The following is a 23,377-nucleotide window of genomic DNA, read 5'->3' as shown; positions in this document are numbered from 1 at the left end:
GACACATTTGTATAAACCTCATCAATGGGCAGGATAAGAGGGGTCAGTGGGATCACGAATGTGCTCAGTCAGATATTTAATCTGGGAAGTTACTGATACTTGCCTGTGCGAGCAGAAATACTTCAAAACTCCTACCAGCTGCTTGGATAGGACTCACAACCTTCACTCAGCACTCAATCCTTTTTGGGGCCTGCAGGTTTCAGGAAGCATTCCCTTAGCCTGGGAATGGGAGTTGTGCTCTCCACTGGAGGCACCTCCTCTGAGGAGGAAGAGAGGGTCAGAAGGGGGAGGAGGCCAGGAGTGCGCATTCAGCCTCCAGAGGAAGCACCTTTGGGAGGAGAGGCGCAGGCACAAGGGGTACAGGGCCAACAGGAATTCCAAGGTGGAAGGGGCCACAGAAGACACTACTATCCTGCTGCCAGGGTATACAGGCAGCTACTTCAATATGTCTGAGATGCAGTGCCAAAGGAGGCTCTGTCTCTCAAGGGAGACAGACAATTCTATCTGTCAGATGATAGGCCCTGAGATCTCTCCTAGCTGTGTGGGTAGACACCCCTTGCCAGTGGCCCTAGAGGTCACAGCTGCCTTCAACTTCTGCCCTCAACTCTGGTTCTTTCCAGGGCTCGGTGGGTGATCTTTGCGGTGTTTCCCAATCAGCCGTCCACGCTTGTGTCAAGCAGATGACAGATGCTCTGTTTAAGCGTACATTGACATTCATCCACTACCATTGGGACCAGGCAAGTCAGACACAGTGAGCCAGAGGCTTCGCGGCCATTGTTGGCTTCCCCCGCATTCAGGGCACAATAGGCTGCACACATGTGGCCATCAAGGTGCTAGGAAGGTCTTCCACTCCATGAACTTGCAGATAGTATGTGATCACAGGATGCTGATTCTGCAAATCTGTGCAAGGTACCCAGGCAGCTCCCACGATGCCTACATCCTCAGACACTCCCAGGTGCCGAGGCTCTTCAGTGCTCCAGCCCGGCTGGATGGATGGCTGCTGGGTAACAAGGGCTATCCCCTCAGAAGGTGGCTCATGACGCCTCTCTGCAAGAACAGAAGATGAGCAGCGGTACAATAGGAGCCACGCCTCCACAAGGGCTGCAGTGGAGAGAGCCATCGGTCTTCTCAAGATGCGCTTCCGATGCCTGGACTGTTCGGGGGCGCACTCTCGGTGATAGTGGTTGCATGCTGCACTGTCCATAATCTTGCGCTGGAAAGAGGCGATGCTGTGGACAACGAAGATGTAGACACAGTGGCTTCGGCTGCACACGATGAGTCCAACAGTGAGTCCGAGGATGAGCACGCACAGGGAAATGCTGAGGGGATAGATGCTGACCTGGGCATACTCCAGGGAGGCAGGGACACCCAGGAGGCTTTAATCCAACAAACCTTTAGCTAGCACACCACAGTTAGACCTCCAACACAAACCTGGGCTGCAGGCCCCATACTTGATACCTGAGTGCTAAATCTGCCTGGATAGAAACATTAACTATGGGCCAAGTCAACAAAGCTCAATGTGACACAACACACTCATAACATCATGGGTAACCGTCCACCTGCAGAGGAAAAGAAGCACCCTCAGCCATGGTCACATGTCTAAATTTAATGATATAACAAAATATTCTTAAGGAAACAAAATGACAAAGGTGTTAAACACCAGACCAACTAATCATGACCTCATTGTGGGCAACACTAAAGCAACAGGGAGAAACCCGTGGTGTGCCTAAGGTGCCTTAAATTTAGGCTTTCGAGTGCTAAGTCTTGGCGCTGTCCCCTTGCTGGACAGCTTGCTCACTGTGCTGCCCTGTTGGCCTTGATGACCTTTGCGGCCGTCCTCTGGCCTGTGGAGCCTGTGCTGGCCCCACCTGGGAGGGAGTGGCCAGTTCTACAGCTGGCATCTCCCCAGTTGTCGCAGCCTCATTGGATGGGAGAGGGGCGGAGGAGCTGTTGCCCTCATCTGGAGCGCCATGAGTGGAGCCCACAGAGACGACAGGCAGTTGCTGCGCCGACTTGAGGTCGCTTCGGACCTTCCTGCTCACCGTAGATGGATGGGCATTGAGCTGGGAAACTTGGTCCCCAGACCATCACACTCACTGGCACTGACCAGCTGAGGTCAATGCCGATGTGAGGGCTTGCTGGTCCGAGCGCGTCCCCAGGAAGCTCTGATTGGTCTCTTGAAGAACCCTCTCCACGAGAGTTGCCACTCTCCATGGAGGAAGCATGGCGCTCGGCTATGAGGCTCATTGCATCGGCGATGGTCCGTGTGGACTCTTCCACCACGGAGACCAAGACACGCATAGCCTCATGTATCTCCGTCAGACCCTCCCGCACACCCTGCTGGATTTCCAGCATTTACTGCCTCATGGGCGACTCCAGAGGCACATCATCAGCCACTGACTGAGCATGTGCCTGGTCCCCTGCAGTCCTCCAACTGCTGGTGCCATAGGCACTCTCTGTCTCCACCAGCTCCTCCAGCGAGTGTGAAGTGCCCTCACTGCTGTGCCCCAGGACATTAGACGATGATCTAATTCCCACCGAGTTGCTAGTATCTGCATTGGTGCCTGCCCGGCAGAGATGATGTGATGCTGGTGGGTCAGAGACTTCAGGAGAGGGGTCCCCTGTGCCTCCTCCTCCCAGCCCTGCTCCACTGATGCTGAAAGGAAGAACAAGGACATTTGATTAGTTAACGTGGAGACAATGTCAACGTGCATTCCCGTCCCCTGGATTATTATGCGCTCATCCTTCCATAAGCAATGGACAAGCCATGTTGCAAGCTTTAATCACTGAACATTCAGCATTGACATGGCTGCTGGAACACTAATGGTGACCTCAGTGATGGGCAAACATGCCTGCCCTTGGCACCCCAGCTTCTCCGACACTGGTGGACCTGGGTGCATGGCGCCTCTCCATATCGAGGGCTTCCTGCTGAAACCTGGAAATGATGGCCACCTGGGCCGGCCCTCTGCCAGTCCTCAACTGCTCGGTGGCAATATGAGCATTCATCTCCTGAAAAGGAGAGAAGAGCATTGATCACTGCAACTTGTACCTGGACTCTCTTTGTGGACACCCCACCCCAGCCAGAGTGGGACATTGCAGGGCTCCAGTGCCTCCTCACCCTGCAGCTGCCGAACACTCACACAAAGGTGCCAGGCCTGTCCCCTGCAGTGCGCCACCGCCCCCCCACCACACACACACAACCACCGCCCCCCCCCCCACCCTGCCCCCCGCCCCCTGACACTTGGCCAAATGCATCCAACATCACACTTGGCACCACACGGTCCAACCTTGCAAATCAAGGAGGTGCAAGCATGTGGAACGCAAAGAGCAGCAGATGGATGTGTTCCCCGCCACCTGGAAGCTCCCCTCCCAGCCTGTCAGCACCCTGACTCTGACATGTTTTGCAGTTTCAGCACTGCGCCCAGGTGCAGATCCTCCTGGCTGCCCCCAAAACAGTAACATGGGTGTCACTGTACCACATGCTGCGGGTGCAGAACCCATCTCATCACCACCCTCTCAGGGTGATCTTGGCATGGTCAATATCTGCTGGCCCACCTAGTGAAGGACACATGTCATCAGTGATTCAATGTAGTAACTGCACTCAGAGTTGGGGGGTGGGGGGGGGAAAGCCTACCTGCTGGGTTAAGTGACCAATGCCAACATGGTACTTACCCTTCCAGAATGCAAAAGGTCATTAAAGCGCTTGCGGCACCGGATCCAGGTGCGCTGCACCACGTTGCGGGAGCTCACCATCTCCGCCACCTCCTCCCAGGCACGTTCGGTCATGTGGGGTTGGGGGGGGGGGGTCGCTGGGGGGGCTCCTCCTCCTGTCACTCAGAACGAGGACCTCCCAAAGTACTGCCACCTCCTCGAGGAGGGCAGCAAGGCAATCGTCTGAGAAACGAGGGGCACAATGGCCCACTGCCCTACCTTCCTCCCTGGCCTGCTCACCAGCAGCGCTCTGGGGATCCCTTCTGCTGGCTATGATTCACAGCCTTTGCAAGGCTGCAGGAGGAGTTTTAAACAGGCCACCAGGCCACCTTTGGACACGGCGGTCATAGCAGTCCTGCCACTGCCCGTCCACTCCTGCTGTCCTTAAGAGCCGTGTTTCACACTGGGCGGGCCTTAATTGGCCTGCCCGCGTAAAATGGTGGCATGGACCCAATCGCGGGTGGCGATCGGGCCCTTGCCCACTCCTATTGCCACGTGGCCTGCCTGACAGGCAGAAAATTCTGTCCACTGAGTGTACTCATACAAGGAACATAAAATGTTAGTGTGCAAGACAGTAAACAATTAGTCAGGCAAATGACATGATGGCCTTTATTACAAGGGGATTGGAGTACAAGAATAAGGAAGTCTTACTTTGATGTAACACACTTGGGGTGTAGCTTTGGTCTCCATTTCTAAGGAAGGATGTACTTGCCTTGGAGGGGATACAGCAGAGGTCTCCTAGATTGGTTCCTGGGATGAGAGGGTTGTCTTATGATGAGAGTCTGAATAAATTGGGCTTGTATTCTCTGGAATTTAGAATAATCAGAGGGGATCTCATTGATTCTGAAGGGGCTTGACAGTGTGCACGCTGAGAGATTGTTTTCACTGGCTGGGGAATCAAAAACATGGGGTCACAGCCTCAGGTTAAGGGGCCGATCTTTTAGGACTGAGATGCGGATAAATTACTTCACTCAAATGCTTGTGAGCCTATGGAATTCTGTACACCAGAGGGTTGTGGATGTTCCACCATTGAATGTATTTAAGGCTGAGATAGTCAGATTTTTGATCTCTCAGGGAATTAAGGGGAAAGGGGAGTGATCAAGAAAGTGGAGTTGAGGTAGGAGATCAGCTTTTGAACGGCTATTGCCACCAGTATTGAATGGCAGAGCAGGCTTGACAGGCCAAAAGGTCTATTACTGCATTTACTTCTTATGTTCTTATATTCTTATTTAATTCACTGCCTCTGTAGTTTGTTAATGCCCTTCCAAACGAGTACCAGCTCTGCTCTCCAGCAACTTATTGTAAACAGGCAAGAAATCACTGATGTAAACAAAAGAAATTGACAGCTTCAGGGTATTCATTGAGACGGCTTTGAGTCTCCTACCCTCCATCTAATGATGCTATCTCTATAAAGCATGAGGAATGTTCTATTGATCTAGAGCTTTACATGTGAGAATAATTATATGTTTAAGGAGACACATCTTTCTGAATTGAAGTGTTTGGCAAACTTGTTCTTGCTTTTTAAATGTACACACACACACACACACACACACACACACACACTCCCTCTCACACATACACACACTCACACTCTCTCACACACACACACACACTCATGCACTCTCTCACACAGACACACACACTCACACACACACACTCACTCTCACACACACAAACACACACACACACACATGCACACACTCTCTCTCTTACAAAGTCACAGTGTAATCCACGCATTTGCTCAACTCAGTGATATGAATCATGCTACCTTGTGTAACGTCATTTTAGTGAACACGATTTGCAGCATTTTTACAGATGAACAGTTTTTCTTTAAATGCTTTTAAAGTAGCATCATTGAAGTGGTGCCAGTCCAGTCAGGTTAGGTCCTGCTATTGGGATTGAAGTGATTTAATTATTTTAAACTGCTTCAAAATTAATTATCCCTGCTGCCAGGCAGCAGGACAAAAATAGTTTGAAGCTTCTCTGATTTCAAACATGACCTTTTTTTTTCTTTTATTTTGGAGTGTGCCTTTAAATGATTGAAGTTTATGAATGGTCAAAATCTGTCTGGGTCTCCCTAGGGTGTACTTCAATCCACTCTCAGTACCTTCATGGAAGGTAATCTATCCAAGCTGATTGCCATTTCAAAAATTGAGCTTCTTTCACGCTATCATGGATTTAAAGTTTATCCTTGAGCAGGGAAGAAAAAAACTCCTGAAAGAATAGACCATTACACACCAGGCAGGGCAGCATTTTTCATGGTGTGTCCCTGTACAGTTTGCAGTGCATCAAAACACTGGCAGTCCTCTTTTAATTCCCACACGTTCTCGGCACACCATGGATGATTTGAGTTTGACAAATGATCTGGGGGGTAATCTATCCCTATTGATTACTGTAGCCAGTGCACCTGTCCAAACCTGAGCAGCCTTGGGTCCTTTTGAATCACCAAATATCTTCAAAGTTCAGCAAACCGTATGAAAAGACACGTGGTAAGGATTTTCTTTCCACCTCCACCAATTTCTCCTCCTTCCCCGCTGGTACCTTCTCATGCTACAGTACAGGCGTCACACTGTTCACTTTATCCAAGCAGCCAGCCTTGATTTATGAACCTAAAGCAGGGTTGAGAATGTCCTCAGCCTGCTTCTGCTCCTCTGCTGTAACCTCTCCCACTTGTATGTTTAGACATGGCTTCTGCTGCAGTTTGACCGTTTTCTATGCTGTGTCTCCATGGTGTCACCTTGGGAGAGCTTTAAACAAAACAACTGCTTTCAGACTGCCTCTAATTTGCAAGTCACGTGGTATAAAATCATGAAATTGAGACTGTAGCAACAATATGCATCAGCGTGGAAGGGATAGAGGCTGGTCTTGATCTGATTCTGGGCTGCACTAAATACAAGTGGTGTGAGGCCCCGTCCCTTCACCATGTGGAGAATAACTCCTGTTGTGGTATGCATTGGGGCGAGTAAACACTCAGTACCTGTTCCTGGGAGGCAGAATGTGAGCCACAGCCTGCAGTGTAACATAAGACATGCATATCGACACTTCATGCATTCAAGGACCAGCCTTGGGCTCAGATAGGCCTCATAATGGTACAGGTATCACTCTTACTGGCCCTACAAATTTCAATTTATACATCAGTACTGACTTATGAAGTCCATGATTTAGACTTGAGACCTTTTCAAAATAATGTTCAAAAATAATTTGGAAATAGCTAAAATGTCAGTGTGTCTCTCCATCTGAGGTAGTTAAAAAAAATTGTTAGGGAAGAAGGTTCAAATTTAGGGTACTCCATTGTGAGGGCAAGTTAGACTTCCAAACAGAAAACGGGAAGGCTTTCAAGTGGTTTATTTCAGTTAATCCTTCAGCAGAGATATTTAGACATTGTTTATTGTGCGTTTAAATGGATTACAGCCTGTTGACTGTTGTCACCTCCACAGCTATTAAAGACAATCCCCGTGCACAACCTCCAGCAAGCAAGAATGATATAAATACATCAGATATGATAACGGAGAGGGTTGGCCCTGGCACCAATGCGGCACGGTCATCAAAGATCCTCTACTTCATTACAGCAAGCCCCAGCCAATCGAACCAGAACATGCCAGGTTGGTACCACTCTGCCACTGAACAACACATTCTGTTTACCATCACTGGCCCCTACTAACCAACCCTGCACTTATTTACAGTGTGGACTATCTACGCCTTGGCAGCCCTGCTCACACTTACGGCGATAGCGATGATTTCTAAAATTCTTCTTCATCTAACAGTAAAGTAAGTTGGAGGAGATTTCATCGCTTCTTAAAACAGACAGTTTTCATTTAATGTAAATGTAATGATGGTTCTTACTTCCAGTGACTCAGTTGGTGAATGTGCTACGAGGCGTGGCATTTAGCCCAGGAAATTTGCATTTCAGTATGGGCCCCTATCAGTCTCAGAGCCAGGCAACAGGATCAACTAGAACAGGGTGGAAAGCAGTGGCTTACAATAAATTGACTCCTCAAGTCTAGACATTGCCAGTGACAATCCAATATTACACTGATTTCTGAGTCGTCTTCTATGGTTTTGTTCCATTTGTTTAACATATATATCATGCATTAAATTTCATCTGGCATTTGGCTGGGCATTCCCATAATGATCCAGAATCCTCCTCTATTCTCGGATCTGAATTTGTTACTGGCCTCCCAATAGTGTCATCTGAAAATGTGCCATCAACAGAAACAGAGAAATGGAGAGGCACTCTGTATGATTCGTCAAGAGTCACCATGCAGTTATTGTCTAGTCCCACTATGTTACCAATAGTATAATGCAGTACTTAAACAGTAATCATCACAGAATTGTTATAGCACAGAAGGAGGCCATTTGGCCTGTCGTATCTGTGCCAACTACCTGAATGAGCAATTCACCTAGTGCCACCACCTCTTCTTGTATCCCTGCATATTCTTCCTTTTCAGATAATCAAATTTCCTCTTGAATGCCTCAGTTGAATCCACCTCCACCACACTCTCAGGCAGTGCATTTTCAGATCTTCCCTTTCATTCTCAATCCTTCCACCCATGGGAACTCTGTCCAGTCCCCTTAGGATTTTGAATACCTCTGTCAAATCACCGCTCAACCTTCTCTTCTGCAAGGAAAACAGTCCCAATTTCTCCCATCTATCTATGTAACTAAAGTTCCTCGCTCGTGGAACCATTCTTGTAGGTCTTTTCTGCACTGTGTCTAATGTGCATCTTCCTTGAAATGTGGCACCCGGCACTGGATACGATACTCTAATAGAGGCCAAATCAGCATTTTATACAACTTTAACATACTTTCATCTCTCTCGTACTCTATGTACCTATTAATAAAGCCTAGGATGCTGTATGCTTTATTAACTGCCCTCTCAACCTGCCCTGCCACATTTGATGATTTATGCACATATTCACCCAATTCTGCTTCTCCTGCACCCCCTTTAGAATTATACTGTTCATTTTATAATGTTTCTCTTCTTTCTACCAAAATGAACCACCTCACACTTCCCTGCATTGAACTTCATCTGCCACTTGTCTGCCCATTCCACCAGCACGGCTTTGCGTTTATCTGTAATAACTTTGAACAGGTACTATCAGGATTGAACCGAAACACCAGTTGTTGGAGAGCCAATAGGACTACAATGAAAAAAGTTTGACCCAAAAAAGTGTCCTTCAGCTCATCCATCTGGTGCCCAAATTCTTCAGTTACAACACCCAGCTCAATTTTGTGCATTCTTAATGTGGCAGAATGTAGCAGCCAATGGGGAAATGTTGAATGTGAAGCACAAAATGTATCATATTTATTAATAAAAAATCAGAAAGTAAGAAAAAATAGGTTGTAGCAACCAGTGGTAAAATATAGATATTGAATAAAGGATATCCTATTTGATAAATGTATATATTACACTGTATTAACCCAGAGAGGGCAAAGTATTAATTGAGTTCAATTTAAGACATCAATAATTAAAAAAAACGGCATATTATAAATTGATATATCATTTATTTATACAATTAGAAATGGAGCCATTAACCAGCATAATATGTGATCAGGGGTCCCTTGTGTCAGAGGACTGAATTATGAGGAAAAACTGGAAGAACTTAAGTTTTAGCCTTGAAAAGAGGCAACTGAGTGAGCACCTGCAGCACGGAAATAAGATAATGAGGAGTATGGGAAAGATAGATATAAAACTCTATTTCAAACTAAACTATGACAGGAGGATTAAGGAGCATGAGCTGAAACTTATAAAAGGCAAACTAAGGATTGATGTCAGGAAGTTCTTCATATGAAGAATGAGTAACATATAGAATGGGCTTGGGGTAGAGACACTAAGGCTCAAACCCTGGAATCTCGTATGAAGCAGTTAAATACTGCTTTGATGGAACTCTAGGGTCCTTCTAGGTGAGAAATCTTGAAAAGAAGGAATGGAAAAAACTATTGGCACCTTTGACTCTGAATACAAAGTCAGTTTCTGGATTACAGCAACCTCCATGTTGGCCTGTCTCTCTCGTTTATTTTAACAGCCCTGGGGTTGTACTTTGTTGGTCATTAGGGAGAAATCAGAAAACAGAGAAATGTGTTTCTGCTCCAAGGTGGAATGTTATACCATTAGTGTCTCAATTTCAGTCTGAGTGTTTTCACTGGGCAGTTATCAATGCTACAGACACCATGGTGTCAGGTGCATGGAACTGGTTCTGGATGTACAGGCAACCAGAAGCAAAGCCAGTGAACCTGGCAACAGCTCCGCAGCCCACGGATGCATGGGTCCCTGCTGCCGACAGAAGGTTGAAAGCCCAATCAGTTATATGTCTTGCATGCTGCTGGCTGGGCTCTGATAATGCTGAAGCCCCTTGTGTACATATCATAACATAGCAACAGGATGAAGCCATTCAGCCCCTCGGGCTTGGTTCTCCTTCAGTTAGACCATGGCTGATCAATATCTTGATTCCATTTTCCCTTTGCTCATAGCCACGTGCCATTTAGAGTAGAAATAGCAGGATATATCGGATGAATACGTGGCTGAAGAGATGGCGTGAGGGGGAGGGTTTCAGATTCCTGGGACATTGGGACTAGTTCTAGGGGAGGTGGGACCAGTACAAACTGGACAGGTTACACCTGGGCAGGACCGGGACTGATGTCCTAGGGGGAATATTTGCCAGAGTGGTTGGGGAGGCGTTTAAACTAAAATGGCAGGGGGATGGGAACCTATGCAAGGAGTCAGAGGAAGGGGAATCAAGGACATGAACAGAAGACAGAAAGGGGAATAAGAAAAGTGATAGGCAAAGAAATCAAGGGCAAAAATCAAACAGGGCCTCGTGAAAAATAGTGGGAAAAGGATAAATAATGTTAAAAAGACAAGCCTTAAGGCTTTGTGCCTTAACGCGAGGAGCATTCGCAATAAAGTGGATGAATTAACCACGCAAACACATGTAAACAGGTATGATATAGTCAGGATTATGGAGACGCGGCTGCAGGGTGACCAGGGAGGGGAACTGAACATTCAGGGGTATTCAGTGTTTAAGAAGGACAGACAAAAAGGAAAAGGCGATGGAGTTGCATTGCTGGTTAAAGAGGAAATTAAAGCAATAGTGAGGAAAGATATTAGCTCCGATGATGTGGAATCTGTATGGGTAGAGCTGAGAAACACTAAGGGGCAAAAAATGTTAGTGGGGGTTGTATATAGACCCCCAAACTGTAGTGGTGATGTTGGGAATGGCATTAAACAGGAAATTAGAGATGTATGCAATAAAGGAACATCTGTAATTATGGGTGACTTTAATATAGATTGGGCGAATCAAATTAGTAACAACACTGTAGAGGAGGAATTCCTGGAGTGCATACGGGATGTTTTTCTGGACCAATACATTGAGGAACCAACTAGACAACAGGCCATCCTAGACTGGGTATTGTGTAAAGAGAAAGGAATAATTGGCAATCTAGTTGTGTGAGGCCCCTCGGGGATGAGTGACCATAATATGATAGAATTCTTCATCAAGGTGGAGAGTGATGTAGTTGATTCTGAGACTAGGGTCCTGAATCTTAGTAAAGGAAACTACAATGGTATGAGGCGTGATTTGGCTATGGGAAACATTACTTAAAGGGATGATGGTGAATAGACAATGGCAAACATTCAAAGAGCGCATGGGTGAACTGGAACAATTGTTTATTCCTGTCTGGCACAAAAGTAAAACAGGAAAGGCGGCCAAACCATGGCTTACAAGGGAAATTAGAGATAATATTAGATGCAAGGAAGAGGCATACAAATTGGCTAAAAAAAAACAACAGACCTGAGGATTGGGAGTAGCTTAGAATTCAGCAAAGGAGGACCAAGGGATTGATTAAGAAGGGGAAAATAGAATATGAGAGTAAGCTTGCGGGGAACATAAAAACTGACTGTAAAAGTTTCTATAGGTATGTGAAGAGAAAAAGATTTGTGAAGACAAATGTAGGTCTCTTAAAGTCAGAAACAGGGGAATTTATAATGGGAACAAAGAAATGGCTGACCAACTAAATACATACTTTGGTTCTGTCTTCACAAAGGAGGACACTAATAACATACCAGAAATGTTTGGGAACACAGGGTTTAGTGAGAGGGGGGAACTGAAAGAAATCAGTATTAGTAGGGAAATGTTGTTGGGGAAATTGATGGGATTGAAGGTCGATAAATCCCCAGGGCCTGATAATCTACATCCTAGAGTACTTAAGGAAGTGGCCCTAGAAATAGTAGATGCATTGGTAGTCATCTTCCAAGATTCTATGGACTCTGGAGCAGTTCCTACAGATCGAATAGCTAATGTAATCTCACTATTTAAAAAGGGAGGTAGAGAAAAAACAGGGAATCATAGACCAGTCAGCCTGACGTCGATAATGGGGAAAATTCTAGAATCTAAAAGATTTAATAGCTGAGCACTTGGAAAACAGTGGCAGAATTGGACAGAGTCAGCATGGATTTATGAAAGGGAAATCATGCTTGACAAATCTACTGGAATTTTTTGAGGATGTAGCTCGTAGAGTTGATGAGAGGGAGCTAGTGGATGTGGTTTATTTGGACTTTCAGAAGGCGTTCGACAAAGTCTCACATGGATTAGCATGTAAACTTAAAGTGCATGGGATTGGGATAGTGTATTGAGATGGATAGAAAACTGGTAGGAATAAATGGGTCTTTTCCCGAATGGCAGGTACTGACTAGTGGGGTAACACAGGGATCGGTGCTGGGACCTCAGCTATTCACAATATATATTAATGATTTAGATGAGGGAACTAAATATAATATCTCCAAATTTGCAGATGACACAAAGCTGGGTGGGAGGGTGAGCTGTGAAGAGGATGCAGAGATGCTTCAGTGTGAGTTGGACAAGCTGAGTGAGTGGGCAAATGCATGGCATGTGCAGTATAATGTGGATAAATGTGAGGTTATCCACTTTGGTAGCAAAAACAGGAAGGCAGATTATTATCTGAATGGCTATAAATTGAGAGAGGGGAATGTGCAACAAGACCTGGGTTTCCTCGTACATCAATCACTGAAGGTAAGTATGCAGGTGCAGCAGGCAGTAAAGAGGGCAAATGGTATGTTGGTCTTCATAGCGAAAGGATTCAAATACAAGGGCAGGGATGTCTTGCTGCAATTATACAGGGCCTTGGTGAGACCACACCTGGAACATTGTGTGCAGTTTTGGTCTCCTTATCTGAGGAACGATGTTCTTACTATAGAGGGAGTGCAGCGAAGGCTTACCAGACTGATTCCTGGGATGGTGGACTGACATATGAGGAGAGATTGAGTCGTTAGGACTATAATTTGCTGGAGTTTGGAAGAATGAGGGGGGATCTCATAGAAACCTATAAAATTCTAACAGGACTAGACAGGGTAGATGCAGGAAGGATGTTCCCGATCGTGGTGGAGTCCAGAACCAGGGGTCACAGTCTGAGGATACAGGGTAGACTATTTAGGACTGAGATGAGGAGGAATTTCTTCACCGAGAGAGTGGTGAGCCTGTGGAATTCGCTACCACAGAAGGTAGTTGAGGCCAAAGTATTGTATGTTTTCAAGAAGGAGTTAGATTTAGCTCTTGGAGCGAAAGGGATCAAAGGATATGGGGAGAAAGCGGGAGCAGGCTGTTGAGTTGGATGATCAGCCATGATCATAATGAATGGCGGAGCAGGCTCGAAGGGTCGAATGGCCTACTCCTGCTCCTAGTTTCTATGTTTCTATGTTTATTCCTTGCTACTCTTACCAATAAAACTTATCGATCACATTCTTGAAATGTCCGATTATTTCGCCATCCACAGCCTTTTGGGAGAGAAAATTCCAGAATTTCATTACCCTTTGTTTAAAAGAGTGCTCCCAATATCACTCCAAAGTGTCTAACTCTAAGTCTAAGGCTATGTTCTCTCTTTCTTGAATTCCACATCAGAAGGAATAGTTTCTTTATATCTACCCTGTCAAATCCACGTAACATTTTAAGTATCTTGATCAAATCACCCCTCAGTTTTTTATACTCAGGAGAATACAAGCCCAATTTATGGAACTTTTCTTCCTCATTTAACCCCTCAAGCTGCAGAATCATTCTGGTGAATCTACGCTGTACTCCTTCGAAGGTTAGTATATGCTTACTGAGATATGGTGCCCAAGACTGAACGTAATACTCCAGACTGTTTTTGACCAAGGCTTTATACAGCTAATGTATAACTTGCTCCCCTTCATATTCCAGTGCTATAGGTTGTATGATCTCTGGTTCTGGGTGCCACCATAGAGGCCTCCCTAGCTTTGAACATACCTCCAGCCGTCTGTTCTTTCCCAATAAAATAACTGGTCACGATGGTAAAATAACCCCCTTATATATGCTGTACTTCAAAAGTGCCAGTGGGAAGTAGAATCTGAGCCACATACCAGCATTAAAAGCAACCTAGCCATCAATAAACTTCGTAGTAACTAATGTGAAAAAATAGTTGGAATGATATAAAAGACTTTTGTCAAAAAAAAACCTTCAAAGAGTGAGTTCTGGTAAGGTCATCAGGGAACTGGCTCAGAGCAGTTACTGATAATAGCAACATGAAGTACTGAGGTTGAAATAGTGCAGTATAATATTAAAATAAACGGAGTCATATCTTCACATGCAAGTCGAAAAGTGAACTGTGGCATCACTTTTTGTTACCAAGGGCAGAATTTTTAGCTCGGCGTGCGGGCACGTGCCTGACCCGCCCGAGCGTAAAATAGCGCGTAATGACGTCAGACGAGTGTCCTGACGCCATCCCATGCTCGCGCGATATTTTCGTCGGTGGGCACACATGGAAGTTGGAAGCACGCCCGTCAACAATTAAGAGGGCAATTAAGCCCATAAAAGTTCCAATTGTCCCCGATTTCTCATGGTCCGTTCAACCTTCTGGTTGGCGGGCAAGCGAACCTGCCAGGTGGACTTTGCATTTTTGATGAAACTTCATCCAAGGGCGAGATGAGGTTTCCGTTATTAATTGGAAAATAAATAAAAATGTACAGACAGAATTTTCATCATGTATATGTTCAGGTGACTGATTCTGATGAGTGGATATATTTTTGCAGATTTAAAGATCATTCTGTATTGTTTATAAATTCCTCAGCTCCCTGAGACAGCTCTCTGCCTTCAGGGAGCTTTCATTCAGTGCCCACCTGCGCTTACATCAGTGTCGGCCCTCTCCTGCCCCCACTCCGGCAGCGCTGAGCATTTCAGTGCATGCTTCATGCTGGCTAGCCGTTAATTCGCCAGCCAGCGTGAAATCATGGTTGTAGGGTTGATCCCGGGCGGCAGTCCTTCCCCAGCCACCCTCAGGCTCGCCAATAGTGTCTGAAAGCAACCTAAAAATCCTGCTCTAATTTATTTTACTCTTTCATGAGATGTGGGCATCGCTGGTAAGACCATCCCTAATTGCAATTGCACTAAGTGGCTTGCTGGCCATTTCAGAGGGCAGTTATGAGTCAACCACATTACTGTGGTAATGGAATTACATGTAGGCCAGACCAGGAAAAGATGGCAGATTTCCTTCCTTAAAGGACAGTAGTGAACCAGATGGGTTTTTGTGACAATTGATGATAGTTGTCATGGTCACCATTACTGAGACTCGATTTCAATTCCAGCTTTTATTAATTGGATTTAAATTCCACCAACTGTCATGGTGGAATTTGAACCAGTGTCCCCAGAGCATTAACCTCGGTCTCTTGATTATTAGTCCAGTGATATTATCACTACGCTACCAATAATATTGCACAACATGCTTTTGACACAATTTTTGGGTTATTTGCAATTCAATTACATGCTAATTTGTCTTCTCCATGCAATCAATCTATGTAATCTCTCTCTCCAAGTTCCCTCAATATAATGCCAGTAGCATTAACGGTTTAAACAACAGTGTGGTTTATTCCGGTTCATTAGGGAGTCAGATTTTAGAAAGGTTGGGATTGTAATTTTCCACTTCCAGCCAGCAAGCTAGTTTTCCAGCTTCCCTCCCGAACAAAGCCATCTTTGAAGAGGCTGGTTTTGGGTAGTGGGAGGCAGCTAACTACCCACAAGTGGCGGGAGCCAATTGTGCACGATTAAGGGCCTATTAAGGCCAGCGTACAGACATCGACTGGAATTTTTCAATCAGCAGTAGGGCCCTGTGAAGGCCAAATCCTGTCCTAAGGGTGGCCTCCTGGTGACAAACTGGGGGACCATGGCTCCATTAATTTTTAATCCCCCAACCTGTAGCCGCAATTATGAGTGTCCACAGCTGCACCCACAGGTCACCTTGTGGAGGGATGACAGCCTGGCAACCGTGGCACTTCTTATTTTACCATTTTAAAAGAATTCTTCAGAGGGTGTCCCCACTTTTCACCTACCTACATGAACCTTTCCCACCTCTGACAGTGTGGCTGCTGATCTTACAGTACTGGACAGCCTATTGGGTCTCCGGTCTTGAGAACCAGCCCACTGTACTTAGTGGAGGATGCCACTTAATTGGCCACCTTCTTGAAAATTGCTTCCAGTATCCCTCACCGGCATGTCTGGTTTCCCAACTGGAATTTGGCCCGCTGAAATCCGGGATGTGGAATGGAAATCCAGCCTCTGGAGTTCAAGATTCACATATCTGTTCAAACCCCTCTATGACCTGGCCCCTCCTTATCTCTGTAACTTCTTCCAGCCCTACAATCCACCAAGATACCTGTGCTCCTCTAACTCTGGCTTCTTTGCCATCCCCCACTTCCATTGCCTCCAACACTGAGGCTGTGGCTTCAGCTATCTAGAACCCAAACACTGGAATTTCTCCATCTATCCGCCTCTCTCTCCTCCTCTAAGCTGCTACTTAAAACCTGTCTGTTTGAACAAGGTTTTGGTCATCTTATGCTACTGTGCCCGGGAACGTAAAATATGCTATATCCGTCTTTTGGGTGAGACATTAAACCAGGGCCCCTCAGATGATCAAAGATCCCAAGGCACTCTTTCAAAGAGGAGCAGGGGAGTTATCGCTGGTGTTCTGACCAATATTTGTCTCTCAACTAACATCACAGAAACAGATTATCTGGTTTTTACCACATTGCTGTTTGTGAGAATTTGCTGTGAGCAAATTGGCTGTTGTGCTTCCTACATTATAATAGTGACTACACCGCCTGAGCCATCCGATGGTAGTGAAAGTCACTTTAGAAAGGCAAGTCTCTCTTTCTTTCCTCATAAATGCAAGTTGCTGGTGTATTTAAAACCAGAACTTAACCAGGTGCTTCTAAGTCTGATTGTACCAGTTTCAGTTTTTAAAGTTTCACCTCACTCTAGCTTCTGATTTAGAAGGCGCTCTGGACTTTGGGCACCTAACCTAGGCTGACACTTTAGCACTGTACTGAGAGGTCACTGTGTCTTCAGAAGTGTTATCTTTTAGATGTGACATCAAACAGAGCTTGGTCTTAAGATTGGATCGTGCCTGGATGAGGGTGTGATGATCCTCATGTAATGCACTGTCTATGGATTTTATACGAACTTTCAGAAGACATTTGATAAAGTATCTCATAAGAGACTTTAAGGGCAGCTGAAGCTCATGGAAGTGAAGGCAAATTATTGACCTGGTTAAGAAGCTGGCTGAGTGGTGGGAGACACTGAGTAGGGAAATTGAGCCAATATTCGAATTGGTAGGACGTAACTAGTGGTATCCCACAAGGATCTGTGTTGGGGCCTCAATGATTCACTGTATTTATCAATGACTTAGATATGGAATAGAAAGCCACATATCCAACTTTGCCAACAACACAAATTTAGTAGTCATTGGGCAGTATCTTACCAGCCTCGCCAAGGCGACTTTGGAGACAGTGGCGGGGGCATGGAAAATCCAAAAGTTGCCAGTTGGGTTGGCTACCCAATGCATTCTTGCCTGCATTTTCTTATGCCACAGGCAGGTGCACAGTTGCTGGGTAGCCAATTAAGCAGAATTAAATTCTAATTATGAAGGGGCAATTGATTGAGGTAAAATCTTGTGAACAATGCATGCCCCCCCACCCAACCCCTCCCCCGCCTTGTCAGCCCGCCGGCTGGTGAGAGGAAGTGGCTTCGCAGAGGGTGATCGGAGCATTGTTGATGTTCAGTCTGTGGATGAACTTAGCGACATCAAACGGCAAGGCTGCAGCCTGCCCATGCTGCAGCTTTGCCATTGAGTTCTGAGATAGTGGAGATGGTTGTCTCCAATGGCCATATGCATTTAACGTTTCCAGCGTTCCAGAGCTGCTAATAGCGGCTGCAGTGCTGCCCTGAAGCTCCATCAGTCCAGGCCTCAACAGTGATTCCACTGGCCTCACAGTGGATGCTGCCAACTTCCACTGGAGTGGGCTTCAATGTGCTGCACCTCCACCTGAGAAACCTGCCTGCTGTCCTTAATGGGATGCTGAACGCGGAGACAGCCTCTTAACTGGCTGCCTCCCGTAAGGTTCCCCCTGCCATGCACCTGATAGGACAGATTGGGAGAAACTATTTCCACTGGTTGGTGAGTCTAGGGCTAGGGGACAGAGTGAAAAAACTAGAGCTAGGCGTTTCAAGGGTGAAATTAGGGAACACTTCTACAGAGGTTTGGAACTCTCTTCCACAAACGGCAACTAATGTTAAATCAATCGTTAATTTTAAAACTAAGATTGATAGATGTTTGTTAATTAAAGGTATTAAAGGATATGAAGAAAGGTGAGTTAAGTCACAGATCAGCAATGATCTTATTAAATAGTGGAGCAGGCTTAACAGGCTCAATGCCCCTGTTACTGTTCCTTTGGGCGGAACTTTCCATTAATGAGACTAAGTGCAACGGCGGGCAGTTTTGGCAGCACCCACCCTGCTGGCCGGAATGGCGGGAGCTCGCTCCCAATTCCATGCTTGAAGCATTATTAATTATTCACAGGCGCAAATCGGTCCAAATCACCTGGTGGACTGGGAGCTGATTCGCACACCTGCCACCAGCTGGCAGGTTAAAAGGTCCGGGCACTATATTTAAACACCAGTCCAACACATAATCTCACTCTCTCCAGCCCACTGGAGATGCCTTGCAGCCTGAAGAAGAAAGCCAAGAGCCTCAAGAAGAAGGCAGCACCCCTCTTTACCCCACCAGGCCTTCCAGGCCTCGATCGGAGGAATGCGGACACACAGGCAAATCCTGTATCCCGGAGATGGCTGCAGAAAGCACAGTAGCCTCACCTGTCTGGCATGGGATGCCATGCCTGAAATGCCACCAGTGTAGGAAGAGGATGAATGACCTCATCCGCTCTGCTAGGGTAAGTCAACCTTCAACTCCCTCCAATATCAAACTCTCATCATAGCATCCTGCCCTGAAATGCTGCTCTTTTCAGGAGTCTCTCACAACCATTAACACATTTCAACATTCATTCTCTGTCCAAAACTTTCACACCACCAACATCCTATCTATCATGTTGCTCACACTCCATCCTCTGGCCCTTCTGGGTAGGGTTCACCACACACAGGGAACACGCACCTCACCCAGCCTCTGCTTCACCCTTCCTCATCACATGCCTTTCTTTCTTCTTCATACAGACCAAGCTGGTGCACAACAGGCATGAGAGATTGCAGACTGGGGGAGGGACGGACGATGTCATTGCCTCACTGAGTTTGAGGAGGCTGCAGCTGAGCTGGCCGGGGAGGACAGGGATCGTTCCTGTGGGGAAGGGGAGATCAGCCTCTCCCAGCAACCTAGTACGGATCACAGCTCCATCACCTCCTCAAATCCTGACAATCACAGTGACTCATATGCAGACTTATCTAGCTCATTCTCATTAACTGAAACTCTATTTTCTAGGTACCAGCAGATCGAGGCCCCCAAGGCAGTCGAGCACCACCAGTATGAGCCCCCAGACCACATCCAAGGAGAAAGCTCTTGAAGACCCATCACAGCACTCACATGCACCCTCCACCAGCTCAGCGACACACGTCGGTGGGGCACAGATGTATATTAGGCTCGAGCTCATTTTCTGGAGAACACCTTACTGACATGTCCCCGCAGCAGTCGGAGGCAGGGACAGCCCAGGTCTCTGGCACTCAGAGAGCTGCTGGAGACCAGCCACCCACTCAGTCCGAGTCAGATGATGAGCCTCTGGAAGCGGCAGCCAAATCAATGCTGGAGATACAACGACAGGCAGTAGAACATTAGGCAGAAATTCGACAGTCACTCAGCAGACTAGAGAAAATGATAGGAGTCAGTCCGTGTTCTGTCTGATGCCGTGGATCCGACATGTGAAAACCTCAAGGTCACCGTGGAAAGGCTGGCAACCACCATGGAGACCTTGGTCTGGCAGGTCTTGTGGATTTGCGCTTGGTCCTGCACTCCATGGCCACACACCCTGGTAGGTGCCATCAAGATGTAAACGTCTTGGGGACGAGTCACCTTGACCTCCCTCCAGGTGCACCACCTCCTGCAGAAGTCAGGGTGGGGCCCTTGGGCACCCACAGGGAGGATGAGCATCAGCCAGACACCCTAGGGGTCTCCTCTCAGGACACTCCAAGGGTCTGCAGCCGTTCACAAACCCCTCTGCCTGTGACCCCATCCACTCCAGCTTCTTAGGCCACCGAGAGTGTTTCTGCCCCTGAGCAGGTGACCCTTATCAGGCTGGAGCCCTACAGGCCTTGGGCCACCAGAGGAAATCCACCAACTGGAAACCCATCACAGACATCAGGACGTAGCAGTCAACAGGCTGAATCCACTCTGCTGTGGACGTCGGGGCCGCACCCAGGCAGAGTGGTAGATTTAGGAAATGTGCGAAATATTGACATCACTTTTGGGTCACGGGTGTGCTAGACATGTAACTAAACTTCACTTTTGTTAATACTTTCGATGGTTATGTGAATGTTCCTGTCAACTGAAAGCGTGATTTTGTACTTTGGAATTCTCTTATTTCGAGGTTTAGCCTTCCTCCCACCCAGTGACAGTGTCCCACTGTGTGATTCACATTCCTGTGATATCAACCTCAGTTGAATTAGTCTCTGCACCCTTGTGTGATGTCAGGGGGATGTGTTTAGTTCTTTATTGGAAGTGTGCGATGTAAGCATTTCTAACCCTTCTTCCTGGAGGAACACCATTGAGCGAGAGCAGCTCATCAGCATTGATATTCTACCAGCATTTGTGTCTCCTCAGTGGTAGTGGCAGAAGAAAAGACATGCATGGGAGGAGGGGATCCCGAGGCATGTCCACATCTCAGTTGCAGCAGTGTTTATATCATTAGATGGCAGCGAAGCTGGTGAATCTTGCAGCCTGGCTATTTTTATCCAGAGCAAACCTGACATAATGATGGGCCTTCCTGTGAAGGGCATGTGCGACCTCCTTTATGCATCGATATGTTGCGGACTGAGAGATGCTGCACAGGTCCCCGTTGATCCTTGGAAAGAACCAGAGGCCAAGAAATTTAATGCTGTGGTCACCTCCAAAGCCACTGGCAGGGAATACCCCCCAATTTCATGTGGCTTCAGGTCTTCACAAAGAATGTGGCATATGTGATGTACCAGAGCTCAGGACAAGCGCAAACGTGCACTGCATTGCCTCTCACTCATTTGTATATAGGAGACTCTTCTACGATAAACCCTAAGTCTAGCGAGTTGCCCCCATTGCCTGAGTCTTTCGTCCTGACCCTCCTGTTCATGCCCTGGGTCTGCTTGACCATATCCCTCCTGATGGAGCTGAGCACGGAATCACCTTTCCCTTTATACCTCCTCCATTGCATTAGGCTCCTGACAAAGGCAGCATTGAGCCCTGGATCCATATGTGCATTTTCCTTCTCTCCGAAAGGAAACATTGAAGACATTAATGATTTAAGGGGTAAGAAAGTGAAGCTCACAAAATGATGTGTTTGGAAACTATAAGGGTCCGTAGTTTTTCCTGACTTACTTGCATGGTGGCTGATGCCACCTTGTCCCTGAGACATTAGCACACGCAGGGTGACCAAAATGGCATCGCAGCTATGTAACATCTTAAGGCTTGAATGGGATGCCAAAGTTTACTTGAGACGAGTCACCCAGCCGAGTTCTGTGCTCCAGTCTCTGATGTGGCATAGTATTGACCAATCAGTTGCCTATGGTCAATGAGTGGATATCATTTGGCCTGTTAGGATTGTCAAATCTGGTGAACACCTGTCAGGTCTTCATTGATGGAATGCCATATATGATACAGTTGTGCCTCCTTCACTATTACCTGTATTCCCAAATTCTGCATTCCTATGTGTTACTCTTGTGATGCAGCAACTGTGATGTGAAGCCACTGAGTTCTGAGTCGCCCTTTAACATTGGCTAATGAAGCCATTGGCTTTCAGTGGTTTTCATCGCAAGGAGGCCTTCCTCCTTTCTTTCTAAGCAGACTCCTGTTCACTCCTGTGGCAACAAGAGGTTAGAGGGTGACCCCAGAAATGCCCCCTTGTGTTCGCCTATTCCCCTCACTGCCATTGCACAGCTTTCCCTCCCCATTGCACCCCCACCCCCTCCACCCCCCACCCACCCCCGACTCACAGCCCAACCCCTGGTTGAAGTGCTCATTTCTGAAAGTGGAGGCCTACCTGTGTACCACAGCACGATGGTGTTCCTGGGGACAATGTAGGCAAAGAGCAGGAGCAGACCAACCCTACAGCCCCAGCAGTGTGGCGTTCATCACAACAAGACTGGAGCAGCGCTCTGACAGGTAGGCTGTTTACGTTCCACTCACCTCAAAGTGAACTGAGGCCTGACTTGTGCATGCGCACCCCCTTTTCAAACGGGTCTGAGGCTGATGTGATTTCCCACTGGCGTGACGCAAGACTGGAAGGCCCGACAAGATTCCGATGAGCAGCTGTTTCAATGAGCATTCATGACACGTTAATGAATCTAAATGGCATTCGTGCCACTAGTCAGTGGGATATCTGACCCACCATAAACCGACTGCTGGGAGAATTGAAAACTGTTTTCACCCCAGCAGATTTCTTACATTTTGCCTGCCGCTGGATTCTCCGCTCCCACCTGCCACGAGCGGGATGGGAAAATTCCACCCCATGTTCCTAATGAGGCCAATGGCAGGACCATGGCCAACTGGTCTGCTGACCCCAATTTTTTATTACCTGCGAGTTGGAGGTGTTCATCATTACAAAGAGGCAGCTTGCTGACTGCATGGTGATAGACAGATCAGCCAGTTTGGTTGCCAGTCCAGGTCCTCGAGGTGCTGGGTTGGAGGGGGTAGGGGGTTATTCCAATGTGGCTGGAAATGGAGTAATGTGGATCCAAGAGTTAGGACTCTAGCTTCTCGCCTCCGCAATAGTGTAAGTAAAAAAGCTTAAAATTTACCTTTTGATTGGCAGTCTCCAGTAAGTCCTTAGAGGATGGCTGGTTTGGTTGGTAAATGCCTGAAGAAACTCACCTGCAGCATGTGCACTGCTTGCTAACGTGATTCTCAGTCCAGTTTCACAAAAGGGCCCTGAAACAGGCATTCGGCCCTTCATTTGCGTAAGAACAGGTATTAATGCCAGTTTCAGGCAGGCACCATGTAAGCCTCTGGAGGATGCCTAACTAAAATGGCAGCAAGTGCGTTTCCATCACTGCCCACTATACTGGATCTTTAAGTACCTATAAAACAGGCGCCACGTCATCAAATCTTTAGGTCCCTGTATGCTAACTCGGGTGAATTTAAAAGGCACTATTGGACAAAGTGTTTGAACATTTTTAGCCAA

The 23,377-nt window shown here is 46.9% G+C and overlaps 1 protein-coding gene across 3 annotated transcripts in view; it reads left to right on the top strand.

The window, feature by feature from the left end:
- The window catches only part of kremen1 (kringle containing transmembrane protein 1), a 253,321-nt gene that overhangs the window by 125,734 nt on the left and 104,210 nt on the right, over positions 1 to 23,377 (top strand). For all 3 annotated transcript variants that reach the window (XR_005944764.1, XM_041202488.1, XM_041202489.1), the window contains exons 7-8: positions 7,149 to 7,313; positions 7,395 to 7,479. Coding sequence is in view for 2 of the 3 variants with exons in the window: in XM_041202488.1 (XP_041058422.1) it covers positions 7,149 to 7,313; positions 7,395 to 7,479 (250 nt within the window). In the remaining variant the exon portion in view is untranslated. The remainder of the gene's footprint in view (positions 1 to 7,148; positions 7,314 to 7,394; positions 7,480 to 23,377) is intronic.

This window comes from Carcharodon carcharias, chromosome 13, assembly GCF_017639515.1.
Source record: "Carcharodon carcharias isolate sCarCar2 chromosome 13, sCarCar2.pri, whole genome shotgun sequence".
In the NCBI taxonomy this organism is placed as follows: Eukaryota; Metazoa; Chordata; class Chondrichthyes; order Lamniformes; family Lamnidae; genus Carcharodon; species Carcharodon carcharias.
This window is presented reverse-complemented; position numbering and strand designations above follow the sequence as displayed.